This window comes from Sarcophilus harrisii, chromosome 2 (genome assembly GCF_902635505.1).
Source record: "Sarcophilus harrisii chromosome 2, mSarHar1.11, whole genome shotgun sequence".
NCBI classification, from domain to species: Eukaryota; Metazoa; Chordata; class Mammalia; order Dasyuromorphia; family Dasyuridae; genus Sarcophilus; species Sarcophilus harrisii.
The window spans coordinates 549440839-549467783 of record NC_045427.1 but is presented as its reverse complement, the minus strand read 5'-3'; the positions used below and the strand labels follow the sequence as shown (position 1 = coordinate 549467783).

General features: G+C 35.2%; 1 protein-coding gene across 3 annotated transcripts in view; it reads right to left on the bottom strand.

Moving 5' to 3' along the window:
• Positions 1–982: 982 nt before the first annotated feature.
• Positions 983–26945, bottom strand: part of MINAR1 (membrane integral NOTCH2 associated receptor 1) — a 41475-nt gene continuing 15512 nt past the window's right edge. Inside the window, exons 4-7 of one of the 3 annotated variants that reach the window (XM_031955637.1) lie at positions 24585–24745; positions 14132–16480; positions 10358–10612; positions 983–5250 (exon numbers count right to left, since the gene is read on the bottom strand). In XM_031955637.1, the coding sequence (XP_031811497.1) occupies positions 5053–5250; positions 10358–10612; positions 14132–16429 (2751 nt within the window). In that variant the 5' untranslated portion in view covers positions 16430–16480; positions 24585–24745 and the 3' untranslated portion in view covers positions 983–5052. Of the gene's footprint in view, positions 5251–9567; positions 9741–10357; positions 10613–14131; positions 16481–24584; positions 24746–26945 lie in introns of those variants that run through there. The other 2 variants (XM_031955638.1, XM_003755504.2) reach the window with 2 other exon arrangements.

Below are 26945 nucleotides of genomic sequence, written 5' to 3'. Positions count from 1 at the left end.
TTTTTTTGAGGGAGGAGGAATAAAACTTGCCAGGGAGTGGAGTGATAATAAAATTTCTGTACAGGTGGCACTTGATTTGAGCTTTGAATAAAATTAGAAATTCTATGAGGTAGAAATGAGGAAGGAGTGCATTCCAGGTATGAAGACAGGGGTGTGAACATGAATATGGAGAGTAACCTCTCATGCACAGGGAATAGACAGCAACACAGGTGAGTTGGAAAATAGACCATGTGAAGAGTAAAAGGCAATTGAACCTTAAGCTAGTCACATGTCTTCTCAATGCTGCCACGAAACTCTACTTAAAATTAAATTATAGATGAGCTTCTGCTTTTCATCTATAGTAGTGAAAACAGTTTTCACACCAGATATTACCTATATCAATGAAAACATTGATTGGAAAATTGTATGGCAATCACCTGACCTAAAAATCTTGTTTTGTGTATTTACTTCTTTTTTTTTCTACATATTTTCTTAGTAAAATTTTGCAAAAATTGCAAAGGCAAAATTCAGTAAGGCCAAAATTGTAATTCTGTATCAATGAGGTTTAAATTAATGAAAATTTCCTACAAAATCAAGATATACCTTTGTTTTGGGTCTCTGTAAACTATAGTGAGAACCTTTATGATTATTGCTCTCATTGTCCTGATGACAAAATGTTACCCATCTTTTATGCTGTGCAAAGGTTAATTTGCAAAGCAATAACTTCTCTTTAATGGTTAGAGCTGAGATTTTAATTCTGTTGAGTTGTTACTTGGGAAGTCAAGGCAAAGTTAATTCTATTTTTATCATATTCTGCCTTATTATTTCAAAAGCAAAGATTTTGGTCATATTCTTGACAAAACCATATGTGTTATTTATTTTTAACATAGAGAATATCTTTTTGTTTCTGGGAAAAATAAAGTTATAAAAGAATATAATTTATGTGTATTAATTTCTCACTAGAAAATGTTGGCAATTTTCAAGTTTATTTGCTATTTTATTTGGAGAGGCAAAATTTAGGCAATAACTTGAAACCAACCATTATATATTAGCAAATTTTTATGCTCACCATTTGGAAAGAAAAACAATCTAAAAACATACTCAGTTATTGGTATCATATAACATTTATTAAGCACTGAGAGTGTGCCTAGTGCTGTTTAGGACATATAAAAGACAGTCCTTGCTTCCCAAAGGATGTACAATTCCTTAATAGTCCTCATTCTTAAAAGTTCATTTTATTCTTTATATATCAGGTTGTTTATAAGGCATAAGAAAAAAAACAGTTCATTGCATTTTCATTATTACTTAAATATTAAATATTGTCTAATAACATCCCCCCCCCAAATCACATCAAAGATCACCAATATCTTTTCCATTTTATACAAGTTTCCATAGTACAATATACAGTATATATTGGTTTGGTAATTAGTTCACAAGATTGACCACAATATTCTTGTAGGTTGCTTTTGTTCACAATGAACCTACTGTGTGTCAAACATATTCATGAATTATTGCACCACTTAACAGAATTCATTGCTTGTTGGAGTCTGCTACAGGTAAGCCATGAGACATGTAGATTAAGAAGTGAAGCATGTCTATTAAACTAGCCTTGGAGAAAGTCATATAGCAGCATGCCTTGGAATTACTAATAATTTATGACCACCTAGTAGGGAAAGATGCCAATTTCATTTATTACACCCTATTATACAGACTGTATAGTCTTAATAAAGGAGAGTGTAGGTAAAAGTTTTGACAAAAAGAAATTTTTTAAAGTTGTGAGTTGGTAATATTTTTTACTTATCTGCAAGACTGTGTTCAAAATAAGCTGAAACCAAACAGATCTACAAAGAAAAATGAAATGATTATGAATTTAATCATTGGCTAAGAATAACTTATTTTAGCATATATTTCTCATAATTGTATCTGAATATTTATTTAAAACACAACACATACATCCAAAAAAGGTGATCCAATATTGAGAGAGGTTGGAATTACATGAATTTTTCTATGAGGATATCAATCTTCAGGCACAGTGTACTAACTGTATCACTTAGAAAAATGTCAGAGAGTACAGTGCCTGCTATACAAGGATAGCAAAGAAGACATGAAACACCACAGCAACTTGCTGAATAGCCACTTAGGGAAATACCCCAGTTCAGAGATGCTTGATGGGCTTCAGCAATGTTGTACAGGACTAAAAAGTCCTGGCCTCACTCCCCTGCCAATGAAGGAATGTAGGAGAACCTGGGAGAGCTCACAAGCCAAGAAATGTGGTGCTAGGAGAAAACTTTGTGTCTGAGGAAAGACCAGAGCATCTCCCCAGAACCCACTGCTTACATATACAGGGTTATCTTCATAATCACTAAGATTAGCATAGACTTCTGACCATAATGACTTCCTAACAAAAAAAACTTGCTATGGTGATTATTTGTCAGGTTGATCTAATATGATCCCAAAAGGCTCTGTGCTCTATGGAAGCCCTCCTTATCATTATGATTCTTCTATACTACTGACCCTTATGTGGTGAATCAGTGAAAAATGCGCTGAGTTTGGAGTCATAGAATCTGGATTCAAATCCCAGCTTTGAGATTTATTAAGTGGCCTTGAACAACTCAGGTCTTCTCCAAGCCTCATTTTTGTCACTGACAAAATGATGCTTTCTATGGTCCCCTTTTGCCCTAAATCTATTATAGAGGTACAAATATCTATGGAATCACCGATTATTTATCATCGAGGCTGGATTTTGTTTTGAGAAGTTGTATTGGAAGTAAAGAATCAGTCTAGTTTTCTCTGCTTCTCTCATGGCAAACACACATGAGAAGGCACATGTTCTTACAGGCTTTTATGCCTTTAAATATGAGACATAGAGCCACACTGCTGTGTGTGCATATGTTTCAGGCATCCCCAAAGAGGGGGGCAAAAAAGAGCTGAATTTCTAGAAAGAAGTAATAGCATCTTTCCTGTTGATCTTACTAAAGAGAGGATAAGGAGATTTTAAAATGGTCCTGGCATATAGAAATAATCTGTCCAACTCTTTTGGAAGCCATAGAACAAGAATATAAGTTGTTGTTATTCTTGACTCCATGTTGGCTTCACTTTGGAAGGAGAGACTTGTGGGACTGAGGCTAGAAGCTGAGTGAAGAGGGGTCTGGGAAATCACACCTGATTGTTTACTTCCATTTTTGCATCTCAATAGGAGCTAATACAATGATCTCCTTGGTTGGAAGACAAAAAGGTTCATTGTGTTCAGTTCAGACTAAAATACTCTCAGAAACTGATGAGATGCATTTTTTTTAAATAGTCAATTTTTATCTATAAGCAGAACTTTTAACCTTTTTAGTATCTATCCATAAATCCATATCTTCACATATGAAGATTTCAGTATCCTAAATGAAAGTCCATGAATATGACTTTGCAAACAGAGTTAACAAGGCTATTTCTTAAACTGAAGTTCAATCATGTATTAAATTAGCCAGCACTAATATGCTAATAGATTGATTTAATATTTACTGAGCACCTTCCTACCATATCTAAGGCATATCCAAGATATGCAATTAAGCACATGAAATTATATATAACTATTTTGGAGTTTTTATGAGTGTTTAGATTCCTATTCATACAAAAATAGGCAATCCTTGTCCAACATCAACAATAAAAAATTGTAATTATCCATTGTGATTGGAAAGGGTCACTTTAAAAAACTTGTCAGCCTTTGTTTCCTTTTAATCAATAACTTGAAATCAGATTTTTCAGTAAGATTGCTAAATTATTCACCAAATTATAAGAGAGAAAATACTGTTGGGAACTTTCTGTATACCAGAGTTATGATATTTTTCAAGTAAATTATCAGAAAATACAAAACATTTTAAGTATATCTCCAGAAATTAGAAGAAGAAGAAGAGGGGAAAGAAAATATCTCAGTAACCAGTTAGTTAGCAATTGAAAAAAAGTGATAGCAATTAGAAATTGCTGATTTTTATAATGTGGTCTATCAAAATATTATGCAATGAAAATATAAGAAGTAAACTGTTATCTCTATCCTGTGAGGCAGAAAGGCATATTTCAGTGTCTCTAGAAAAACAGGATGAGGAATCCAAGTAGGAGAAATATTACTGTGATTGATGCTCATTGCCCCTGCAAAGAAAGGAATTTCACCCTTTGGTATCCATGATTTTCAAATGTAACTTTTTAAATGAAAGTATTTGAGATATTATTAAACAGAACTTTTGAGTGTGTGTGTGTGTGTGTGTGTGTGTGTGTGTGTGTGGTGGGGGCTGTGTGTGTGTGTTGGGGGCTCATGTCAGTCTACAATACTCAATGCTTTACTCAAGTAAGTTTCCAGAGCAAATTTTCCTGCCAGATCCTAATAGAATTGACCTATTCTTCCTTTTCACAAATCAATAATGAGCAAGAGGGGTACACAGCGTAATAAAATGGAGAACTGCCAAGTGGGAAAGAACTTGCACATGGATACTAATGAAGGGAGAAGGGCAAGAATGAATAATCAAGAGCCCTTTAGGAATTTCAATAAGGAAATAAAGTCCTTTTATGGATATACAACCTGCTTCTATTGGACAATAAAGGTATATATGATAAGTAAAAATATAATACATTCATATTTCTTTACAATTTAATATCTCTTGGCTTGGCTGCTCCAAGGAGACAAGTATCAAATATCTTCATTATAACACAATTGCCACTGCCTAATTTCATAAAAAATGTCACAAGAGGCAAATGCATGCTTTCTTTTCTTTTTTCTTTCTTTCATTCCTTTTTTTTTTTTTTGCTTGGAATTCTATTAATTTCACTGCTAAAATGTATTGTTTTGGTAGGAAAAATATTACAATTCTAAAAATGCATAAAAATTTTGATTGAGTTGATTTGAATAGTGCATTTCTTTCTAAAAGTAGACTTTCTTGAAAATTATCTTCATCATTTACAGAATAACCACCATGATATTACATTCATTCCAATAAATTGTTATTATATTGCCACAAGATGTGAAAATACAAGAGAAGATATCTGGAATTATGTACAGTTAACAGTCCAGTGTTCTTGGTCCTCTTTATGGAGTCATGACTTCATTGTACAAATGGGCACAACAATGACCAAGATGACAGTGCAAGCAGCTGCTGTAATCAAGGCAGCAATCTTGCACACCTTTGCTCTTCGGAACTCAGCCTCTTTACGTTTTAACAATGAATCATAGCCTGGAGTATAAATATCTTCCATCCAGTATTCTAAATTATTTGGATTTAAAGATTCTTGAGTCTAAAAATGAAAGGGACAAAAAAACAAACAAAAAATATATAAATACTTAGAATTGCTTAAAAAACAAATTAAACAACACATGTTGGCATCTGTCAGTCCTAGTACTTTTAATGTTAGTTTTGTAACTAGCCACTACTAACATTAAGCAAGTCAACATTGCCCCCTCCCTCAGCCACTCAGTTACAAAATAACTGTTAGATCTCTTCACTACAACCTTGCAAAGTGTATATACCCCTCATCCCTCTACCACAAATGTCTTGAGTTTTCTGAAACAAGAAAACACATTGGCCATATATCTGTGAGCAAGTGAAATATTGTGAAGTATAAATCTACTACATATAATTGTAGATGGAGAAATCCATCTACAGCTGCTATTCCCACTGATATAATACATTGGGAAGATTTTTACACCAGGGACATGCCCATTGAAAGTACTGAGGAGAAACAAGAAAATAATCTTTAGACCAACAACCCTGTAATTATAATCACCACAAGGACAGTCCCATTCTAAACTATTAGGAAACCTTTCTCTTGAAGACTCAAAGGCCCCTCTTTTTAAAATGCTAAAAAAACCAACCAAAGGAAAAAAAATGCTAAAAAAAAAAAAACAACCAAACCAAAAAAAAAAAAAATCTACCTGAGCAATTCAAGTGAATCTTAGTATTTTAGTGCTGGAAGGTACCTCAGAGATCGTCATATAGCCTCAAATTCTCATTTTAGTAATGAGCCAACAGGCTCATAAAGTCAAAGTCCTACAGTAAGTTACTGGCAGAGCCAGCACTAGAGAACCTAGATCTCATGAAACCTAGATCTCCAGAACTCTTGACTACATTATACTTCTATATAGGCAGACCTATATACAACTACAAAGTCATGGTAATATCATTTGTTTGAATGATTATTTAGAAAACTCTGCACTCTCAGATTAACCTAGGAATTTTCCCTTCTACTTTACTTCCCTTCTAACTAATCTTAGTTATGATAAAAAAATTCCTTTTATTTTCCCCCAATAGGAAATATCAATTGCATCAGGCCTCTTGGTTTCATCGAGATTAATGAAACATCTTAAAGAGGTATCTCATTTTTTTATATTGCCTATGCATTCCACTTCACATGGACAATCTGAACCATGAAGAACTTTGACACACAGCAGGGCAGTTTCCTAATTGCGTGAAAACAGTTCTAAGATATATGAAAGTCAAATATAAGCAGCTCCTTTATACATTTTTAACTGATGTTCAACTAAAGCCCAGAAGCCAAAATTTCCATTTGTTGGAACTGGTAGGGGTTATTCATTACTGTATTTGAAAGAAAACACCATTATAGCTATTGCTTTATTTTTATTTAATTTTTTTAATGCTTAATAACAGAGGAACATTAGAGTTTCATGCATTCCTGAATGATCAAAGAATAATATTACTCTGTAACAGGATGCTTCTCAATGATCATCTTTCAATAGTCCTTGGAAGTCAGTTGTGTTATCCATAAAAAATGTTTTGCCCAAATGACTCCCCCTATTTCCCCATCCTCACCCATTGCTATATCTAATTGCTAGTAGCTTGACTAACACACAATTCAAAAGGTTTCATTTAGAGCTATGGAGCTGCTACTGTCCCATTACATACCCTCTTTCTTTCCATTTAAGACAAGTGAAGTTGATGTCTAACTTCATTACCTTAAAGCTATAAGAAACTGGCCCATCAATAGATCATATGTCAAGAAGATAGCAGATCTTCACTACTCAGAAAATCTGTAACTAGGACTGTGGTAAAGGAAGAAATCAACATTGTCCCATACCCACCTTTAATAACATCTCTGGTTTTAATGGAAGTCTTGGATAACTGAAATTTAGTGTCAATGCTGGCCAGGGGGTGACTCAAACATTAGAATCAAGTGCTTGAATAATGGAAAATGTGAAAGACCAAGTTGAGATTTTTGGGACTTTGGCTTTTTCCACTTTCCAAAGAAACCAACAGATGAAAAAATATCAGTAGTAGGTGTTAGTCCTGCTGGTAAGCATGCATCATTTATCTTTTATATGGACATAGGATTGTCCATGCTGAAACACACAGGACACCCTGAGGTTTTGTCTTAGTGAGAAATGGAAATTATGGGGAAAAATGAAAATGGAATGATTTATTATAAATGACATCATGGTCATCTTTAATGCTGGAAAAGATCATGATGCAGGAGAAAGAGTACATTGAATTTAGAGTCAGAGGAACTGAGGAACTGGGCTTGAATCCCAATTTAGTCCCTTAAGAGTTTGGTTAGATTTTTGAGAAAGTCATTTGCCTGCTCTGCATTTTTATTTTCTCATCCCTGAACCAGGGTTGCAGCTTATACTTGAGGGCTTCTAAGGTCTCTTCCATCTTTAAATCCTGCTGTCTTGTATCTTTAATCCTGGAAGTATTTTGTCATTGGTTAACCAGAGTTGAATTTCAAAGACACCTGACTATATTCTCATAGAATATATAAGAAGGGCTGCATTTGATTACTTAATTGTTGATTTTCCCTTCTAGATTTTAAAGCATAAATAGAAACTACCTCTCTGATATTCACTTTCTAGTACAACTGAAATTCCTTTCTAAGGAATAATTTCTTAGTGTTAAGACATAATCCTAGAAGACCCATGTCAAAACTTGCATATGATACCTCGGAAATGTAACATCTATGAAAGAATATTACTAAAATAACTACAGAATAGAATTATACACAATGTACATATCTAATGAAAAGTTTTTCAAGGGATGTAAGCAAAAATAACTCGACTGATGTCTATATATGCCAAATGAAAGGAGGGTCTACACCTTGGCACACACAAAGAAATAGGCACAATTTCATGGTAAGCTGACATGCTTCATTAGTATCACTACCAGCATCATCATCGCAGCATATTATTTATGTTAATGAAATAGACACAACTATATTTAGACTTTCTGCTGTTTCTTCATCTCTAAAATCAGAATAAATACTTGCTCTCTTTATCTCAGTGCTTATTTGAAGACCAAATAAAATAATGCATGTAAAGCATCTTGGAAACTGGTGGTTCACCCCCTTCTGTGCTATAGTTGGATATACTATTAATACTCATCCAATTTTTCATTCTTCTCTCTTCTTCCTAATGCTTAGGAGATGTAGGAAAATAGGATTCTAAAACTAGAAAGGACTTCAAAGGTCATCAGGTGCCCTTTTTCACATTATAGATAAGAAGCCCAAGGCCCACACACACCAAATGTTTTGCCCAAGGTCTCAGGTTTAGTGAGAGACATATCCAGGAATAGAATCCAGCTTTCTTGACTTAGGGGTAAAGTTCAGTGACTTGACTACAATTGTTCCAAAAGTCCTTCTAAAATAGTAAAGTATAATAAAGGTAGTATAGTATAGTATGGTAAGGTATGGTATGGTATGGTATGGTATGGTATGATATAGTAAAGATAGTATAAGAAACCTTCCAAAAAATGCAATTCTTACCTAGTCCAAAACCTTGGCATGCTCACATGAAGGGTCAACTAGAAAGATGATGGAATATGACATATACACATGGGACATGATATACAGAAAACTGACAAGAAATACAAAACTGCACAGTATTTAGACAGTAAAAAGAGGTTTTGAAATATATCTGATTTAATAGGGAAAGATCAATTTTAATATGTCATCTGAGCCTTACTTATTATCTAACTCAACTAATCAACAAACATTTATTAAGCACCATCTGCATACAAAACACTGAATGAGTCGTTGAGTGGGGAGGGAGGAGAAGAGAGGCAATATTAAAAATAAATGAGACATGATCCCTTACCTTACTTTTCTACTTCTGAATTTAATAAATACTTTTATCAGTTGTTTAAATAATTTAATATTTATAGTTAGCATTACTACACCCTCTACATTATGGGGAAAGTTTGGCTGAGCCATAAACTTGCAGTTGGCAGAAATTGTGGCCAATTGCTTTTTGTAAATTCCATATTACCTAAAATAATACCCAACATTTCATTTTTTTTGACAATGGACCTAAAATTTCATGAATCTTGAGATGTCCTGGTGTGGAAATGCTCATCACTGATGCAGACTGACAGCTCATCTGTAAAACCTAGCCTCAGAGAGTTGTCTGAGCTCAGAGGAGCTAAGTGATTTCACAGAGTCAGTGGATGGGAATTATATCTACAATTTTTACTCTAAAGCCAATCTTTCACTATAGGTGTTGCCTTCCACCTTACACAAAGGAGATGCTTAACAAATGTTTACAGAGTGAATGGATAAACCCTTTAAGTTTTACTTCACAACACATTTAAAGCTTTAAATTTTACGTGGGCCTTGTGAAACCAACCTTAAAGGCTGGGTCTCTAAAACCCAGTGCGAGCCTTTGTTGCTTCCATTCCAGTGTCTGCAACTAAACAGGGGCATTCATTCACTTCCCTGTGGATGAAGCCCCGTTGGCTCCACGGCCTATCGCGTACTTTGAGGGCATAGCTGCGCCTTTGCTCCTGCAGTGATGTGTTAGAGAAGACAATTGGGGAGTGAGTGAAACTAACTGGAGGTGCCAGAAATGGTGCCCACCAAAATGAAAACTGGCCCTGTAAGTACATGGAAAACATGCCTCTAAAGTTATGACTGAACACATAGAGTTCTGGTGGTGACTCTTACCTCAGAACTGCTCCATATGGAGACACAATCCATATGTTGGGTCCCAAAAATATGTTTATCCCACGTTCTACATATGGAAGGAGAAATCAGCTTGTATTTCATTAAACAGTTTTGTCTTGAGATTTGAGACCAAATAGTATAGACACTGTATTTGACATGGCTTATGCTGAAATTTTAAACAAATCTTTACCTAAGCAAATGTCAAACAATCACTTTCATGGTTGAATACACTCCACTTTTATATATAATTTTCCCCCTCTCTCTTTCTATGTCTTGGGCAAGTTTAGAAACATATGGTTGTGGGTCAAGGTATATCAAAGTTCTTAGGAGGAGATGAAAGGGTAGTGACTTACTACTCACTGCAGGAGCTCTTGATGGTATTCTGAACTACATAATCTGGCTAAGTATCTGTGGGTGTATGGAAGGGATGGTTCCTGAAAATAGGCCCAAAACTCACCTGGAGATCCAGAGCTGTCAGCTTCCCCTTTTCCCCAGAGTTCCTTGTGTATTCTTCTATGGTCCAAGAAGGCTGGACTCGCTTGACTTCAGCCATTTCAGTCAGTCTCATGTCAGTGTAGATTGGATTGCTTTTCATGTGTGATTTGAGTGATGAAGGGTAGGGGTGAGGACTGAAGACTTGTTCCACCAAGAAACCATCTTTCGGCTGCTTAGCTATTCGGTGGGGCTGAGGAATTTCATATTGTCTGTCTGCCTGGAATATGGCACAAAGGAATTCCCAGGGAAGGGGGAAACAGATGATTTAAAGAGATTTAAATGTATTACTTTTAGGGGATACAGTTTTGCTTTTCAAGATTGAAGCTGTGTTATCCAGGATGCCCTCCCCCACATCCCCAGAGGAAAAACAGTAATAGTAATCACCACCACAATAACAACAATGCTATTCTGGGGGGAAGAGGGACAGAAAATGTATGGATTTATTTCATGAAAGTGCCCAAGAAGTATTACTGAAGTCATACGTAAGACTGAGCTCCAAAGTTTGGAAACATATCATGCTTCTCCTACTTAATAGTTGTTCTCTTTTTGATGAAATTTATAATATACAGTGTTGTGGACAATCACCTATAAAGAATGGGGCTTTACTGCAATACCATCTTTGGGGTTCATGCCTACAAATAATGTCATTTCTGGGTGAGATCATTTTATAACAAAATTTTTCTAAGGTTTTCAATTTCTACCTCTTATGGGATGCTGATTTTTATGTTATACATAAAAGTTCTACATTAGAATAAGTGGTAATGTAACAAGGTTTCAGCAAAAAAAAATTTTAAACTAGATTTATATGTATATGTTTTACACATATAAATGATACTGTCTGTCTATATATACACATAGAGAAAGGGAAGAAAGAAAGGAAATAAGGGGGGGAAAAGTCAGAGACAGTAAAGTAGAAAGAATGAGAAAGGAGTATGGTTATGCTATTGTCATAGAAAGAATAGCATTGGCCTTGGATCACAACATTTGGTTCTGCCACTTAATAGCATTGTGTTAATTCTGAAACTCATAATCCTCAGATTCCAGAAATTCTGTGTTGTTCTGTCTTCCTATTTAGCTGCTGGAGTCCACACTCTTCTTCCTTTTCCTCTTCCTCTTTAGAAGTACCCTAATTCCCATCTGGACTATTAAGTCCTTGCTTGGTAAAGAGTTCACTATTTGTAGCCAGGTAGCTAGATACTTACCCCTTTCTATCCTGCCCGTACCCCTTACTTCCTATCTCTTGATCTGGAAACAGAAGTCAAATCCATATTATTACTCTTGACAAGGATATGCTCTTATACTATGGCTCTTCTCCTGTGACTTTCCTAACTAAAACATCTCTCTCGCCACCTCTTCTGGTATGTATTGTCTATCTCCATTAGAATGTAAACTACTCCTTTGCAGAGGTCAAGGACTACTGGTGTACAAGACTGCCAGATTTTTTTCAATGTGTTAATGGTTTTGCTGAATATTTTTCTTTCTATTTTTTTTAATCATCATTGAAAGTTTACAAGGTTAAAAGATGGTTCTTTGGGAGGAGGAAGAGAGGCTCAAGGAGGGGAGGGAAAAACCTACATGTTGTAAAAACAAAAGGTTCCAATAAAAACCTATTAAAATACAAAAAAATAATATAAGCTCCTTTAATACAGAGACTGTCTGGCTTTGTATATTTGCATCTCCAATATCGAACACAATGATCAATACCTAATAAGCCCTCAATAAATGCTTGTTGGTGACTACCTAAGATCACACATATAGTTAGGTGCAAGATCAAGATTTGATCTAATTCTAACTCCAGCACCCCTACAGTATTATGCTGTTTCAATCTTTTTAAAAAATTTTCCTTGTGATCTTGAAACTGATATGATCTCATATACACTCATCTACTTCACTGAAGTTTTCAGAAGTTCCACTGGAATTATATTATACTCTGATAACATGAATATTGTTTATGGTTTCCCTCTCCCTTCACAACACTGCCTAATCCAAATGTTCCTCTTCTTTTTTTTGGAAACATTTTACAAATCCCTAGCCTTCCTTATTCTGCCTTGCAAAATTCTATAGATCTTACTTCCAGTAAGTATCTTTCCCTCTTTTTTCAATTTAGTCATTTATCAGTGAGCAATAACTTGTAAATAGCATGTGAAGGTATGACTGTCTGGCCTTTCGAAAGAAAAGTACAACAGACTTGAATCTTCAACCAAAGGAATTCCTTCTGTTATATCTAAAATTAATGTTATTCGGGTCTCTATAAGAATTAATTTTGACTAAAAGGTTAGCATGGCTTTGTGAATAAATGTTTGCTGTCAAGAAAAATAGGAGAAAGAAGAGGAATTTGAATCCAGGTAAGGTGCTCACATATGGAGGCTTTAGAAGAGAAAATTTAAAAAGCTTTCTATACAGTACATGAATGGAACCTAATAATCAATCATTGATTGCATTCCCAAAGTGTTTACCCATTAATAGCTTTTCCCTTTATTTAATTTTCTTTTGGGAGTGGGGTGGGGTGGCAATAAAATGGGGCATTTGAAAGAAATCTTGCTTTTGCCAAAATGATTTTGTCTTTAGTGGCTCTGATGTCTTTTGATATACTGTCTTTTCTGTGACCACCTGCCATGACTTAGCCTATTTCCAATAATTATCAGAAAAATGCTCTGACTCCTTATCTGCATCTTCTGATACCCCTCAAGCCTCAATTGAAATCTCATTTTCTATAGAAGGCTTTCCCATCTCCCTTAGCCTCCTTCCACAGTTCTAGTGTTTTGGTTCTTCTTCTTTTTTTTTTTTTTAAGGTTATCAGCCAATTACACTGTATCTGGCATGTGCAATTTTTTTGGGGGGGTGGCATGTAATCTCCACCATTTGAATATAAGCTTGAGGGCAGCAACTATATGTGGGGTTTTTTTTATATCCTTAATAAGTTAATGACTATTTCCTGACTGACTAATTTCATAAGGGATTAAGTTATTAATTGGGACTTTGAGTATGCATAAGGACCCTGATTGCACCCCTTAGAAAAGTCATATAAATCAAGGGATCATAGACATAGAACTATAGATGACCTCAGAAGCTTTAGAAAATGAAGCAGAATAAGGCAAAATGTTTTGCCCAAGGTCACACAGCACCAGAGGCAATATCTGCACCCAGATTTTCTTCCTCTAGAGTTAGAGCTCTTCCCAATACCCTGCACCCAACCCCCACCCTGTTATTATGTCTCAGTGTGGGGATGATTCAGTTGGCTAAGACTATTGTGATCAGAGCCAACTCTTTGCACTGGGCATATAAAAGGGTTCAGGGAGATTTGCCAGAATCTGTTGGGGAGAGATCCAGAAAGGGAGCTGAAATTCCCAGGGGATACTCTAGATATGCACAAAATGAGCCAAAGAGATATGATTTGGATGGGAAACATCCCCATATTGAACCTGCTATTTATAAGCTCAGAGTTTGGGGTACCGGGCCATGTGTGACATTTGGATCAAATTACTTTCTGCCTGCAATAACCCAACATGTACAAGTTATGACTGACTGACCCTTCAAGAACAGCTCAATTCTGTTGAACTGTATAAGGAGCTTTCTTCAGCAAATAGAGATTGGCTAAATCCAGATAGAAAAGCAAAAAGGGAGGGGATGCTTTGTAATGTGTAATGGCTGGACTTTCAGACAAGCTGAGAATATTTTATAGCTTGTGTGCAAGCTCTTTTACAATATTGATTATATGAGCTTAAATTGAAATTACCTCTTTTGATTTTCTGTGCCAGTCCTTATTTTCTGCAGCCCCTCTGTCTTTTATCTCTTCTTCATTAAGTCCAACCTCATTGGTATAAGTAATTGCCCTCCAGTCTCTGGGAGAATTGGAAATGCTTGCTATTTTGGACTCAGTAGCACTATTCTCTTCAGTCAGTGACCTTGAGGACCTTCTGGTAAACAGACTCTTTTTTAAGGCCTTGACTCGAAGGCTTTCACTGTTACTTCCACTAGCATCAGAACAACACCAATCTGGACTGTTTTCCAACTTGCTTCCATGTGAGCCATTATGGGGATGGAATATTTGAGGGGAGGTACTGTCATCAGATGGAACCTCACTCGTTAAGGAATTCAGATCAATTTGTACACTGACTTTCTCAGGCTGTTGTATCTTTTGATCCAATCTGTTTAATTTGCCTAAAACTTGAGAGATTTCATCTCGGACCCCTGACAGAGATTCCAGTTTTCTTTCTATCTCACCAATCCTAAGCACTAGTTTGCAAACACTTGTCTTCAACTCATCTTCAGGAGTATCCTTTTCAGATCGGACTCCCTTGTCTATCTTATTGCCAGTATTTCCATTGGCAATTTTGGCCAGGTTGTGCTCAGGTGAGCTGTCACAGTCTGATTTATTCAGCTGAGATAAGGATCCAGTGCTGTTGTAACAAGAGGATTGTATAACTCCTGTAGAACCACAGATGCTCATGTCATCCAGAAACCTAAAAATGTCGCTGATATCATCACTAACAATTTCTGAATCCTCATCTGACTGCTTGATTGAATGCCTTTCACCATACTTGCTCTGATTGGAGGAACACAGGTCTTTACATTTCTTGAGCTCCAGAATGTGCTGGTCAGTTTGAGTCCCCACACTGCTCGTTTTGTCAATGCTCATCTGAACTGTGGTACAATTAATGCTTTTGTCTTTAAACTTTTTGATCGGCTCATGTTTCTCCATGTCAATGGGAGAAGGAATCTCTTTAGGCTTGTGAACATTTTGTTTCACTGCATAGCTTGTGGGGATAATTGCTTGTTGATCTTTTGGATTTAGGTATGTCTGGTGCCTGTCTGGGACTGAAAAATTAGAAGGTGGGTTGCTTGAACTCTGATATCGAGGTTTTTCATCAGTTGGGTTCCTATTGAAAAAAGACCTTTCAAAGTCAGGAACCTCCTCAGTGTTTAAACTCCAGCTCTTTGCTGGCCAGGCAGTCTGCTTACTTGGCCTCCCTGACCACCTCTTCCCTTCTTGGGCCCCTAGTACAGTAGTGGGTCCAAAATATGTAGAAGCTTGGAGATCATCCAAACTCTCATGCTTTGCCCTTCTTTTGTCAGGTATAGGAGAGTAAACAGGATTTAAATATTGGCTATTGTATGGCATTTCAAAGCTGTGATTAAAGAAAGCTGGCTTATGAGTTTCTTTTCTAGTCTGTGGCTCCCCCAGCACATCATCTGTTTTCTTGCCAGGGGGCACTAAGCTTGGTGACACTGTGATCAGATTATGAAAATCTTCTTTAAAAATGTTTCTCTTTTGCACACAGGACTGGACCACAAAGGGCTCCTCATTGGAAATGAAGGTTTCTTTGATCCCGGGGTTCATGGGCAAAGAGTCTTGATCTGATATAGACTCATTCTCAATGTTCATGGGAAAATAAGTGCTCTGCATTTCACATGGTTGAGAATTTGCAATAGAGTAGGATGCCAGGGCCTGCAGCCTGTCAAGTGAAGCTGCCCGGCTTTTTGTCTCCTTATTGACTCCCAGCAAAAAGTTGGGCTCTGAAGCAGGTACAAACTGTTGGCAGTCTTTGCAATCCATCTTCCTACACTTTGAGGATCGTCTTACTGAATAGCCTCGGCTAAATTCTCTCTCTCTTGGTTCACAATTAGGAGGCACACAGTCTATCACATTGCATATCTCAGTGTCAGACCTGCATGATTCAAATGATTCATTCTTTCTAACTTTCTGTCGTGCTGCAGGCAATTTTTCCTTTGCTGCACCCCCATTCATTTGGATCAGGTTGAATATTGTTACTATATCTGCAGCCACCATGATTTTCTTTGATTGCTGATTGTTCACAGTGCATCTCATTTTGTCTTTGAATAAAGTTGCTGGAAAATTTGGATCGAGACAAGCTGTATAAAACAGCACACTTCTCAACTTGGCTAGCTGAGATAAATCAAATCGAGCACACAAGGATTTGCAAAGATCCTGGTAAGAAACTGTGTTCTGTTTGGTGTCTAGCTCCTCCAAAATCTTCACCAAGAAGAGGGATGATTCCTGGTTAGTCTCCATGATTTGGATTGCCTAAGTTTCACTGTCTACACTGAAAATTGCAGGTCAGTTCTATATAGACAAACATCAAAGGGAAAAAAAAAGTCAAATAGTCACAAACAAACTATAGAGATATCAGTAAGAATTTATGAAGTACATAGCATTACAGAAATATATGTTTAAATGATTACTCTAACTCATCTGAGTTGGGAACACCATAGAAATCAAAGCACAAAATTGATGACATATAACCCTCATTGTCTGCTAAACATCTAGGTAGTCATAAAAAAGTATAGACTCCCATAGTTTGACAACACTTGATTTTCACTAGTTACACCTCATTTGGAACAGGCATTTTTCATGCTTGACTTGCCATTGATTTTAAAGATGACTTAGTTAATGAATATCTGCCACAGTGCAGCAGAGAGCCGAATATTTTAAAATAAACATTGATATTCAGTAGGTTTCTCTTTTTGGAATACTCTCTTCATTTATATCAGAATGCCTAGTTCCTTCCAAGGCTCAGCTCATTCTATTTTATCTTATTCATTTTCATTCTGCTCCATTCTATTTCAATTTCATTAGTTGTCAACCTATTCTCCTGACCTTTCCATATATTTTCAATTTACTTATGTAGGTAGTTATATATCCTGCCCATCACCCACTCTCCATAGGTTTCAAGCTCCCTGAGGGCAGGGATTGTTTCACTTTTATCACTGTATCCTCACTGCATAGCACAGTGCCCTACATCATGATATAGTAAGTGATTAATAAATGCTTTTTGATTTAAATGGAAATGAATATAGCTTCTCCTAAAGAATTTTATAGAATATGAACACATTTACTCTAATAAGATTCCTGAGGGACACAAATGGGCAAATGATTTGGACTCTATTTTGTGGAATAAGAAATAGAGTCCTATAGAAAAATAAGGGATATTTCATTCATTTGTTTATTTTGTATCACTAGAATCCAACTACCTTGCCTATAGTAAATACTTAATAACATTTTATTAAAATTGATTTGAATTGATAGCTCTAATAGGGGACAACAGATCATGTGAAAAAGAGTGGGTGGTAGGAGAGGTGATTGATCAGGGAAATACTGCAAATCTCAGAAAGGAGACGAATTCTAATTCAGCAGGTTCATCTCAACATCCACTTTCAGTGTTCTAAGTGCCATTTTAAATTGGTATTAAGTTTTATTTCATGTAAAAACCTGTCAGGAAATGTTTTTCATTGGAATGGACATACTCTGAAGATGAAGGCCGAAATAAATATGGAATTAAAATTTATCCAAATAAGAAATAACTGCAGAAGGTGGTCTTCTGATTCCCGAGTGGTTCTTCTTCTGCCTGCCACAGTCTTTCACTACAGGATTACTTGGCATTTATTTACCTATTTGTTTATGTTAAATTCTTTTCTACCCCTCCACCAAAAATAGAATGTAAGCCCTCAAAAGATAAGGACCATTTCATTTTTGTCAATGTATCCCCAGGAAGGGTGCTTAAGGGATGCTTGTCTTGTGCCACAGTTCCTTTCTATTGTCCTGCCTTAGTTTCCCTAATTTGTTCTGTCAGTTCCTTGAATCGTTCTGCCTCAATCTCCTGGTTGCAACCCCCACTTTTCTGCTCATTAGTACTGAGATAATTAGGGCTCTAGAGATCTGGCCACTCTGGCATTCCAAAAGATAAGATTCCAGATGTCCTATCTCAGATACCTAATTAATATCCTTTACCTCTATCTCTCCAGACTTCCTGGCTCTAGTTTGACTACAGCTGAAATATTTTTTTCCATTTAGATGACTGTGTAACTAAAATACTACAATTTGGATTGATTGGACTAGATTTTCTGATTCTAGACCTAATGCTCTGAAATCAGAAAGATCTGACTTCAAATGTAGCATCAGATATTTACTAGCTGTGTGAGATCCTATACAAATTCCTAAACCTCTGTTTGTCTAAACTTTCTATCTGTAAGATAAGGATAATAAAGGATCTACTTCCCAAGGTTATTAAGGAGATAGTATGAGAGAATGAAATGTAAATGTACTATATAAATATAAAAAATTAAATATTACTAATGCTATTTTAAAAGGGAACATAGACAAACTACAGTTTCCAGAGCAGATAACCAGAAGTATTAAAAGTCTGGAAACAATGTTACAAGAGGGATAGTCCCGGTTTGCTTAGACTGGAAAAAAAGAGAAGCCTTGGGTGAATTAAACAATACTCAGTTGTCTTAAACTATGGGACACTGATCTTATGAAAGAAGAGGCAGATTTGCTTAATATTGATCCAGGAAACAGAATTAAAAATAATGGGGCCAAGTTACAGAGAGACAAATCTCAGTTGTATGTAAGGAAGAACTTTGAGTGATTGTGATTAAGTCATTTAACCTTTCTGAACTTCCTTAGCCTCATTTGAAAAATGTAAAATTGGTAAAGAACAAAAACCAAACCAAAATAAACCAAAATATCTCAAAAGCTTGATGTGAACAGAGTCTTTTGTAAACTCTGAAGTTCTATAAAAATGTTAGTTATAATTAGTAATGGTAGTAATACTAATGAGTGTTATTCCAGGAGAATGCCCTTTGAAGAAGTGACTCTATTATCATTGGAATATGTGTAGACAAAGGCTCCATGAACAACTATCTAGAATGTTGTAGAGTGGTGTTCTTGATTAAGAAATAAAACTTTGAGGCCATTTAGTTTACCCCTAAAGAAAGGAATCCTTGCTATAATATACTATATGAATGACCATCTAGTCTTAGAATGAATAATTCCAAGGAGGGAGAAATCACCACTTATCAAAGTAAACCATTCCACTTTTTGAAAGCTCTAATTTCTGCAAAGTTTTCTCTGACATCAAGCCTATACCTCTTTCTTTGAAACTCCCAACTTTTGCCCTAGTTCTGCTCTTTTTGGATCAAACAGAATAGCCTCCTCCAAGCAACAGCTGTTTAAATAATTGAACACAGTTTTCATGCGCAACTGGAGCCTTTCCTCTAGGATAAACATTCCCATGTCCTTCAGCTGATCTTCAAATGTCATGAGCTTAAAGGCATTTACTACTCTGAGTTTCTTCCTTTGGACTTCTCCAGCTTATGAATGTCCTTTTTCAATTGTGGTGTGCAAGACTAAACACCATACACAAGCATTAAATACAGTAGGATTATCACTTCCCTATATCTGGAAGCTCCTCCAAATGCAGCTCAAAATAGTATTAGTCTTGTTGACTGCCATATCACTTTGCTAATTTATAAGCTTATAGTTTACTAAAACCCCATATCGGAATCAGAATAATAGCTGATTATTGCTTTAGAGCAGGTAAATTGTAAAGCGGATAAAGCGCTAGGTCTGAAATCAGAAAAATTCATCTTCCTAAATTCAAAATGAAACCTTAGATGTGTGACCGTGGACAAGTCACTTCACCTTATTTGCCTTATCTGTAAATCTCAGTGTCATCATCCGTAAAATGAACTGGAAAAAGAAATGACAAATCGCTCTAGTATCTTTGCCAAGAAAACCCCAAATGAGATCACAAAGAGTCAAATGCTACTAAAAAATGGCTGGAGAAGAATATAAGCTTGTTGTTTTGGTGGAATTGATTTTTTCTACCCACAAGCAAGATTTTATTTTTATCCCTATTGAATTTCATTTTCTTAGATTTAGACCCAATGCTTTAGCATATTTTGGAATACTGATTATTATCCAGTGTGTTCCCTATCCTTACTAGCTTTGTGTCATTTGCAAATTTGATGAGAATTTCATCTATGACTTTATCCAAATAATCGATAAAAATGTTAAATTGCACATGGCCAAACACAAACAACTAGACTACTCTATATGAAAATCTGCCATGCTGCATGAATCATTAATAATACTTTTTAAATTCAGCAAAAGTTATGAATCCACCTAGTTTATTTATTATATCTTTCCATCTTCTTGACAAGAAGAGTATGAGACACTTTGTCAAAAGCTTTGCTAAAACCTAGATCAATTTTATTCAAACAATCCTTGAATTACTATCTACTTGGTAAGTAATACTATTAAAAAATGAAAGGGAAATGAAGTTAATCTTATGTGACCTTGATCAAATAATGCTGGCTCTTTTAAGTCAATGATTCTCTCTCTAGAATTCTTCCAGGAATTGAAGTCAAGTTCACTGGTCCATACTTTGTAGTTCTAGTCTCTCCTTTTGTTGAAATTATGACATTTATCCTTTTCCATTCTTGTTGTAGATTTCCCATTTTCTATCAATTTTCAAATACCAGTGACAATGACTCAGGAATCACATCCACCATTTTTTTGTTGTTGTTGGTTTGTTTTGGTTTTTTCAAGACCCAAGCATGTAGTTCATCTTGGCTAGTTAACTTGGATGAATAATCAAAGCTTACTACATATTCTTTCATAATATTCTTCCTTCTATTCAATATCAGCTACCTATTACTCAGTTTTGTTATGCTGTTTCTAGTTTAAAGGTTGGTTTTCCTTGCAGAGAAAATATGAAATAAGAATTGAGCAGCAATGGTGTCTTTTTCTTGTCAGTTATCATTGTTTTATCCCCATCCCCATAGTCAGCAAAGGTCCTATCTCTTCCTCCTTCCCTCCTCCCTCATATACTAAAAACTTTCTTTGTTGACCTTTGCTTCCTTACCAGCTCATTCTGTCTTAGTATTTTTGACACTCTTTCAAGCCTTTATCAAAATTTCTTATTTAACTTCTATAATGCGATCTTGCTTCCATCTTCTGTATATTTGTGCTTTTTATTTATTTAAATGTAAATTGGTTGGTTGGATAAATTAAATTATCTCTACAGCCCTTTCTTATACTAATACTTCATTTTTTTTAAAAGACAGTAACTTGAGAGATCCTACTAGGCAAGTATTATATAGTAGGGTTTAATTCCAGTTAAAAAGGAATGCTAGGGTTTCAAAGACAAATGAAGCACAGTCGTGCCTGATATAATAGGAAAAGATAGAACATGTGTTTGACTCTAGTAAGTTTTATTTTAAGGGTGAAATATGTGGAAGTCAGTAGTGCAATCTCCAAAAAATGAGAAAAGAATATTTCTTCTTGTGTCATGGTATATAGCTAGGAACCACTGAGAATACACAAAGATTTTTTGTCTCTCATTTGTAGGATGGGGGAAAACAAATTCCCTCTCAATCAAAACAAATATGTCACTGAGTGAGAGATACAGCAAATAAACTCTAGAGAATCAAAGAATGTTATAACAAGAAATGAACTTAGAGACTATCAATTTAATTCTGTCATTTTACATGAAACAGAATCAAGGCCCAAGGAAGTAATGTGACTTGTTCTAAGATCACACAGGCAATAAGTGACATAGGTAAAATTTGTTCCCAAGTCCTCTTTATACCATGCCAACTTATCTATTTGAAAGGCAAGAACTTTGATTTTTTTCCTATGTAACGTATATAAAATAAAATTTATTTTTATCATATAAATGTATGTTAGCTGGAATGAAGTAGGGGAAAAAATCTAAAGTGAAGCCTGAGTCCATCCTTATAATTTTAAAATACATTTTTCTTGTTAGACATTTAGGATTTATTTTTAAAATTTTGTAGATTTTAAAATGTTTCTGAAAATTTCCAAATGCAAACAATTTCAGTTAGATGATCAAAAGTGAATATTGGGGAGTTACATAGAAAAAAAATCAAACTTCTTGACTTTCAAAAGAAATAGCTTAATATGATACAAAGAGGATTCTGGAGTGAATTCTGTCTATGCTGTTTACTACCTGTGTAATCTTAAAGCAAGCCATATTACTGCTCTGGGTCTCAATTCCTTCACCTGTAAAATGACAGAGTTGAATTGATGGTTTCTAAGTGGTAGCTTGGCTCTGTAGATAATTGGATTTGACCTTGGGCAAGCAAGGCATTTAACATTTTTGTGTCTCAGTTTCCAGCTAAGGGTTGGACTAGATAATCTTTATAGTTATTTAAGATCTAAAACAGATGAAAGAAGATGAAATGACTAAACTCCCTTAATAGAACAACTCTAATGACTTTCTATGGTATCTAGTGTCAGGTATAATCTATTTAACCTTTGAAATTCTAACCACAGCCTTTTAAGCCTCATTGAGCATTAAACCTTTTCTCTTATTTTGAGATATGGTCAAATTAGTTTTCCCTCTCTTCTTCACATACAATACTCCAAAACTCTATACTTTTCCCATTAGAATATGAGCTCTTTGTACTAGGTATTGTTTGATTTTTTTTTGTATCCCTAGCATTTAGTAGTGTTTTGTAGATAGTAGACTTATAAAGATGTGTTGGTTGGTTGATTGATTAATTGCAGTTGAAATGAAAAGGTATGAATATGAGAAATACTATTATGGTTAATTGAAAATATAATTGTAGGAAAAATAAGGAAGGAAGAAGATCAAATGACTCTAATCTGGGTAACTGTGAGTATAGGAATCCCATCACCAGAGACAGGGAAGGTGAAAGTTTTAAAAAAATGAGTTAACTTTTACTTTAGTGTAATGGACTCCTAAGAGGCAGCTATAATAGAATAGAGACCTAACCATGAAATCAGGTAGATGTGCATTCAAGTCTTGGCTCTGACATAAAATAATTGGGTGCTCTGGGTGACTCATTAAGCCTCTCAGCCTGCTCAAGCAACTCTATAAAACTAAATTGTAGATTGAATGTCATTTAAATTGGTAAAAGGAATTTTTTCCTCATTGGAGATGTCATGAAAACACAGATCCAGAGAAAAACAAGACAGGTAGCTGGATGGAAAGATAGACAGAAAGACAGACAGACAGACAGATAGGTAGATAGATAGATAGAAAGAAATAGAGAGAACTAGATGAGCAAGTAGGTAGGACAGTAGATAAAGCATTAATTAAATGCTTACTATTTTCATGCATTGTACTAAGTGCTGGAATTACCAATAAAATCAAATAAGATCACATTTAACTTTAATGAGCTTTCATTCTAATGAGGGAAGACTAAAGAACAACTGGTGTCAACACTAAGACAAATCACTTTCTCATATCAAAATAAATGGAAAAATGCATTAAATTAAAGTCTTATTTATGTTCTGCCGCAAAGGCTGTCTATTTTTAAAAGCATAATTCTTAATTAATAGTTATTCATGAATCAATTAAAGTTTATTTGAACATTTAGGCTTGCATTCTGCATCAAAAATCCAGGTAATGCCAATTTGATGCCCCAAATGGAAGCACAAGCTCTTATATTAATCAAAAACTGAGTCCCTTTTATGATATTATTGTAAAACAAAGTTTTAATCATCAGTCAATCAATAGACATATTAAAGGTTTGTTCCCCTTGTTCCAGTAACTGTTGGAATTACTGAGTTCATATACACACACAACACACAATACAAAAAGGATCTTTACCTTCAATGAAATTATATTCTAATTGGGGAGATGACATGTATATCAATGAAAATATACATAAAAAAATATATATAAATATACATAAATATACATAAATATACATAAAGAAAGGAGTCTTAAATTCACTAATAATCTTTCTATAGATAATAGTCGGTGTTTAATCTTTGACCATTATTGTTCATTCCAGAGAAGTCACTTAGCCATTCCCAACCTCAGTTTCCTTACCAATAAAATGAAGAGACTGAATGACAGCAGGGATTATTAATTTTTTTTATTATCTACCCTATGGCAATCTGGTGAAGCTTATGAACCCTTTCTCATATAACTGTTTATTGCCTCTGTTGATAACTGAAGAAAATGCTAAATTTCAGTTAGATTTTAGTGAAAACAAAGATGAAACTTTATTTTCATCCAAGGTCACAGATTCTCTGAAATCTATCTATGGATCCCAGGGTCCAAGTTAGGGACCTATGAATTAAAATATTTCCGAGTCTTTTCCAATTCTAATTTATTTTGATTCCATGATAGGTAGGTAGTGTAGCCTAGTAAAGGGAGTGTGAGATAAAGAGTCAGAAAGATCTGAATCTCAATTCTGTTCCTTGCTGCCTGGGTGATCACAAGTGATTTACTTCATTACTCAGGCCTTCAATAACAATCTGTAAAATGAAGATAGTGCAATTAAAAGTTAAGATCCTTTCCAACTCAACATTGTTTGAGTTGCATTCCACTTAAACTATATTTGCATCAATTAGTAGCTCTAGAACATTATAAAATCATCCTTACCTGAAAACCCTTGATGAGGAGGAAAAATCAAAACCCTCATAAGAACTGCAGCAGGGACTGTGGGGGTGGTATCATCCCTTCACTGCATCCCTTCACTGCAGCAATTCCAGGGGTACTGCCTGCTGGCCGAAAGTACCTGGGAGCTGGACAGCTGCTAACCTCTAAGGAGAGCAAATTGTTTGAAACGATCCTTACTGCAGAAAGTATCATTTGGTCCCTGCCTTATTAATGCTGTTACTCGTGGAAAGCAGACTCACTCTTAACTCTCTGAGAACTACCAAAGTTCAGCCCTTTTCCACACAGCACCAAATATGTCCATTCTGTTAATATTCATTTCAATTGCATGAATACTTTGCTTCAGGCTAGTGATTGTTTAGAGTCATTAGATGGTATAGTAAATAGAGTGCCAGTCCTGGAGTAAGGAAGACTCATATTACTGAATTCAAATGTGGCCTCACTTGTAAGCTGTATGACCGTAGGCAAGTCATTTAACTCTGCTTCACCTTCTACAACTGTAAATGAATTAGAAAAGAAAATGGCAAACGGCTCCATATCTTTGCCAAGCAAACAGTAAATGAAGTCATGAAGAGTTGGACACAAGGGAGCAACAAATAACTATTCAAAAGTGGACTGCCTAAAATGAGGCTATTCTTAATCTCTCCTTGTGTCACTCTTGGTTGATACCAAATTAAAAGTATGCTTGTAGTGCTATTTGAAGGGAAGACTGTAAAAATCTTTAAAAAAATCCTATCAGGTATTGATAAGAGAAATGCTGGTGTTTAGTGAGTATATCTTACATCAAGAAGTCTTAAACACTTTAAAAATAATTTTGATTAGTGTATTTCAGTATAACTGAGTTCTTTTGTTAGAATGTTATATGTGACTGTGTTTTGTCATGCATTTAAAACAGCATTTGGAGAAGTTCTCCATAAGCTTCACTAGAGGCCCAAAGGGGACCAGGACATACAAAATGATTGAGAAACATTGACTTAAGTGATAGAAAATATTTGAACAACAACAAAAAAAGCAAAATGAAACATCTGTCTTTTATAAGCATGGTGAAAAACAAGGTAATACAGGTGTGCCTTCTATTTGTTTTTGGTTTCTTAAAGGCAGTGACCCTGGGTAATATTTCTTTTTAAAAAATATATTACATACAGAAAGAATACTCAATTATCTTATCCCTCCCCTTCCCCATCTCAAGTCATTTGAGAGCCCTGGGACTCTGCCAATCTCATGGGAAGCCTCTTAATATCTTCCTTATTTTACCCTGGTCTAAACCTCAGAACGAACCTGATTTATACTTTCAGGGATAACCTAGCATTTTCAGTTTCATGTGATAAGCAATTGTGAAATGCCTAATATATTCCAGACATGTGCTAAGGTATTGGTCATATAAAGACAAAAATTAAAACAGTCCTTATCCATAAGAAATTTTCTTTTTTTAAAAAACCCATATTCATGTAAGTCTTACAAGGCTTTTCTGAAATCAACTTTACATGAAATGATTCTAAGTCAAGTGAGCAGAATTAGGTGAACACTATACACAGTTATAACAAGATTGTTTGATGATCAAGTATGATTGAATTAGTTCTTTTCAGCAATATAGTGGTAAAAGACAATTTCGATAGATTTGGGACGGAAAATGTCATTCATATCCAGAAAGAGAACACAATTATATATATATATATATATATATATATATATATATATATATATATTAGAGATAGGGCTTGAACCCAGATCTTCCTGACTTTGAGTCTAGCTTCTATCTTCTACTACTATTATCACTTCTTAGTTTATCAACCTAAAAAAGTCAGAAGAAATTTTAAAAATCATTGCTGACTCAAGCAAGATGAGTATTATTTAAATGATCATTTCTCTGTCCCCAGGGCTGAGACCAGAGTGTGTGTGCTTATACACCTACAAATGACTTATTCCTTTTATCTAAAAAATTCATAAGGAGCATTTATATCTGCCTCATGGGTTTTAAAACATTTTTTCTAAACCCCAAGTCAAGATTTATTGAATATTTCAGTCAAATCATAGGGGAGGAAAGAAATCAACATTTCTTGATACACAGAAAACCAGGAGTTTTTTCCCAAAGACTCAGTTCATCATGTGATGAACTGAGATTTCTATTTCTAACTTATCAAAATCAACACCAATAGCCATTATATATCAGCACCACATGGTGTAGCAGCATCTTCTCTGTGTGTGTGTGTATGTCTGTGTGTCTGTGTGTGTGTGTGTGTGTGTGTGTGTGTGTGTGTGTGTAAATTCCTATTATGGCTTTCAGAGAATGAATCAAAACAATGCTAAAAAACAAAACTTGGCTGGTTGATTAATGGCCATATCCCT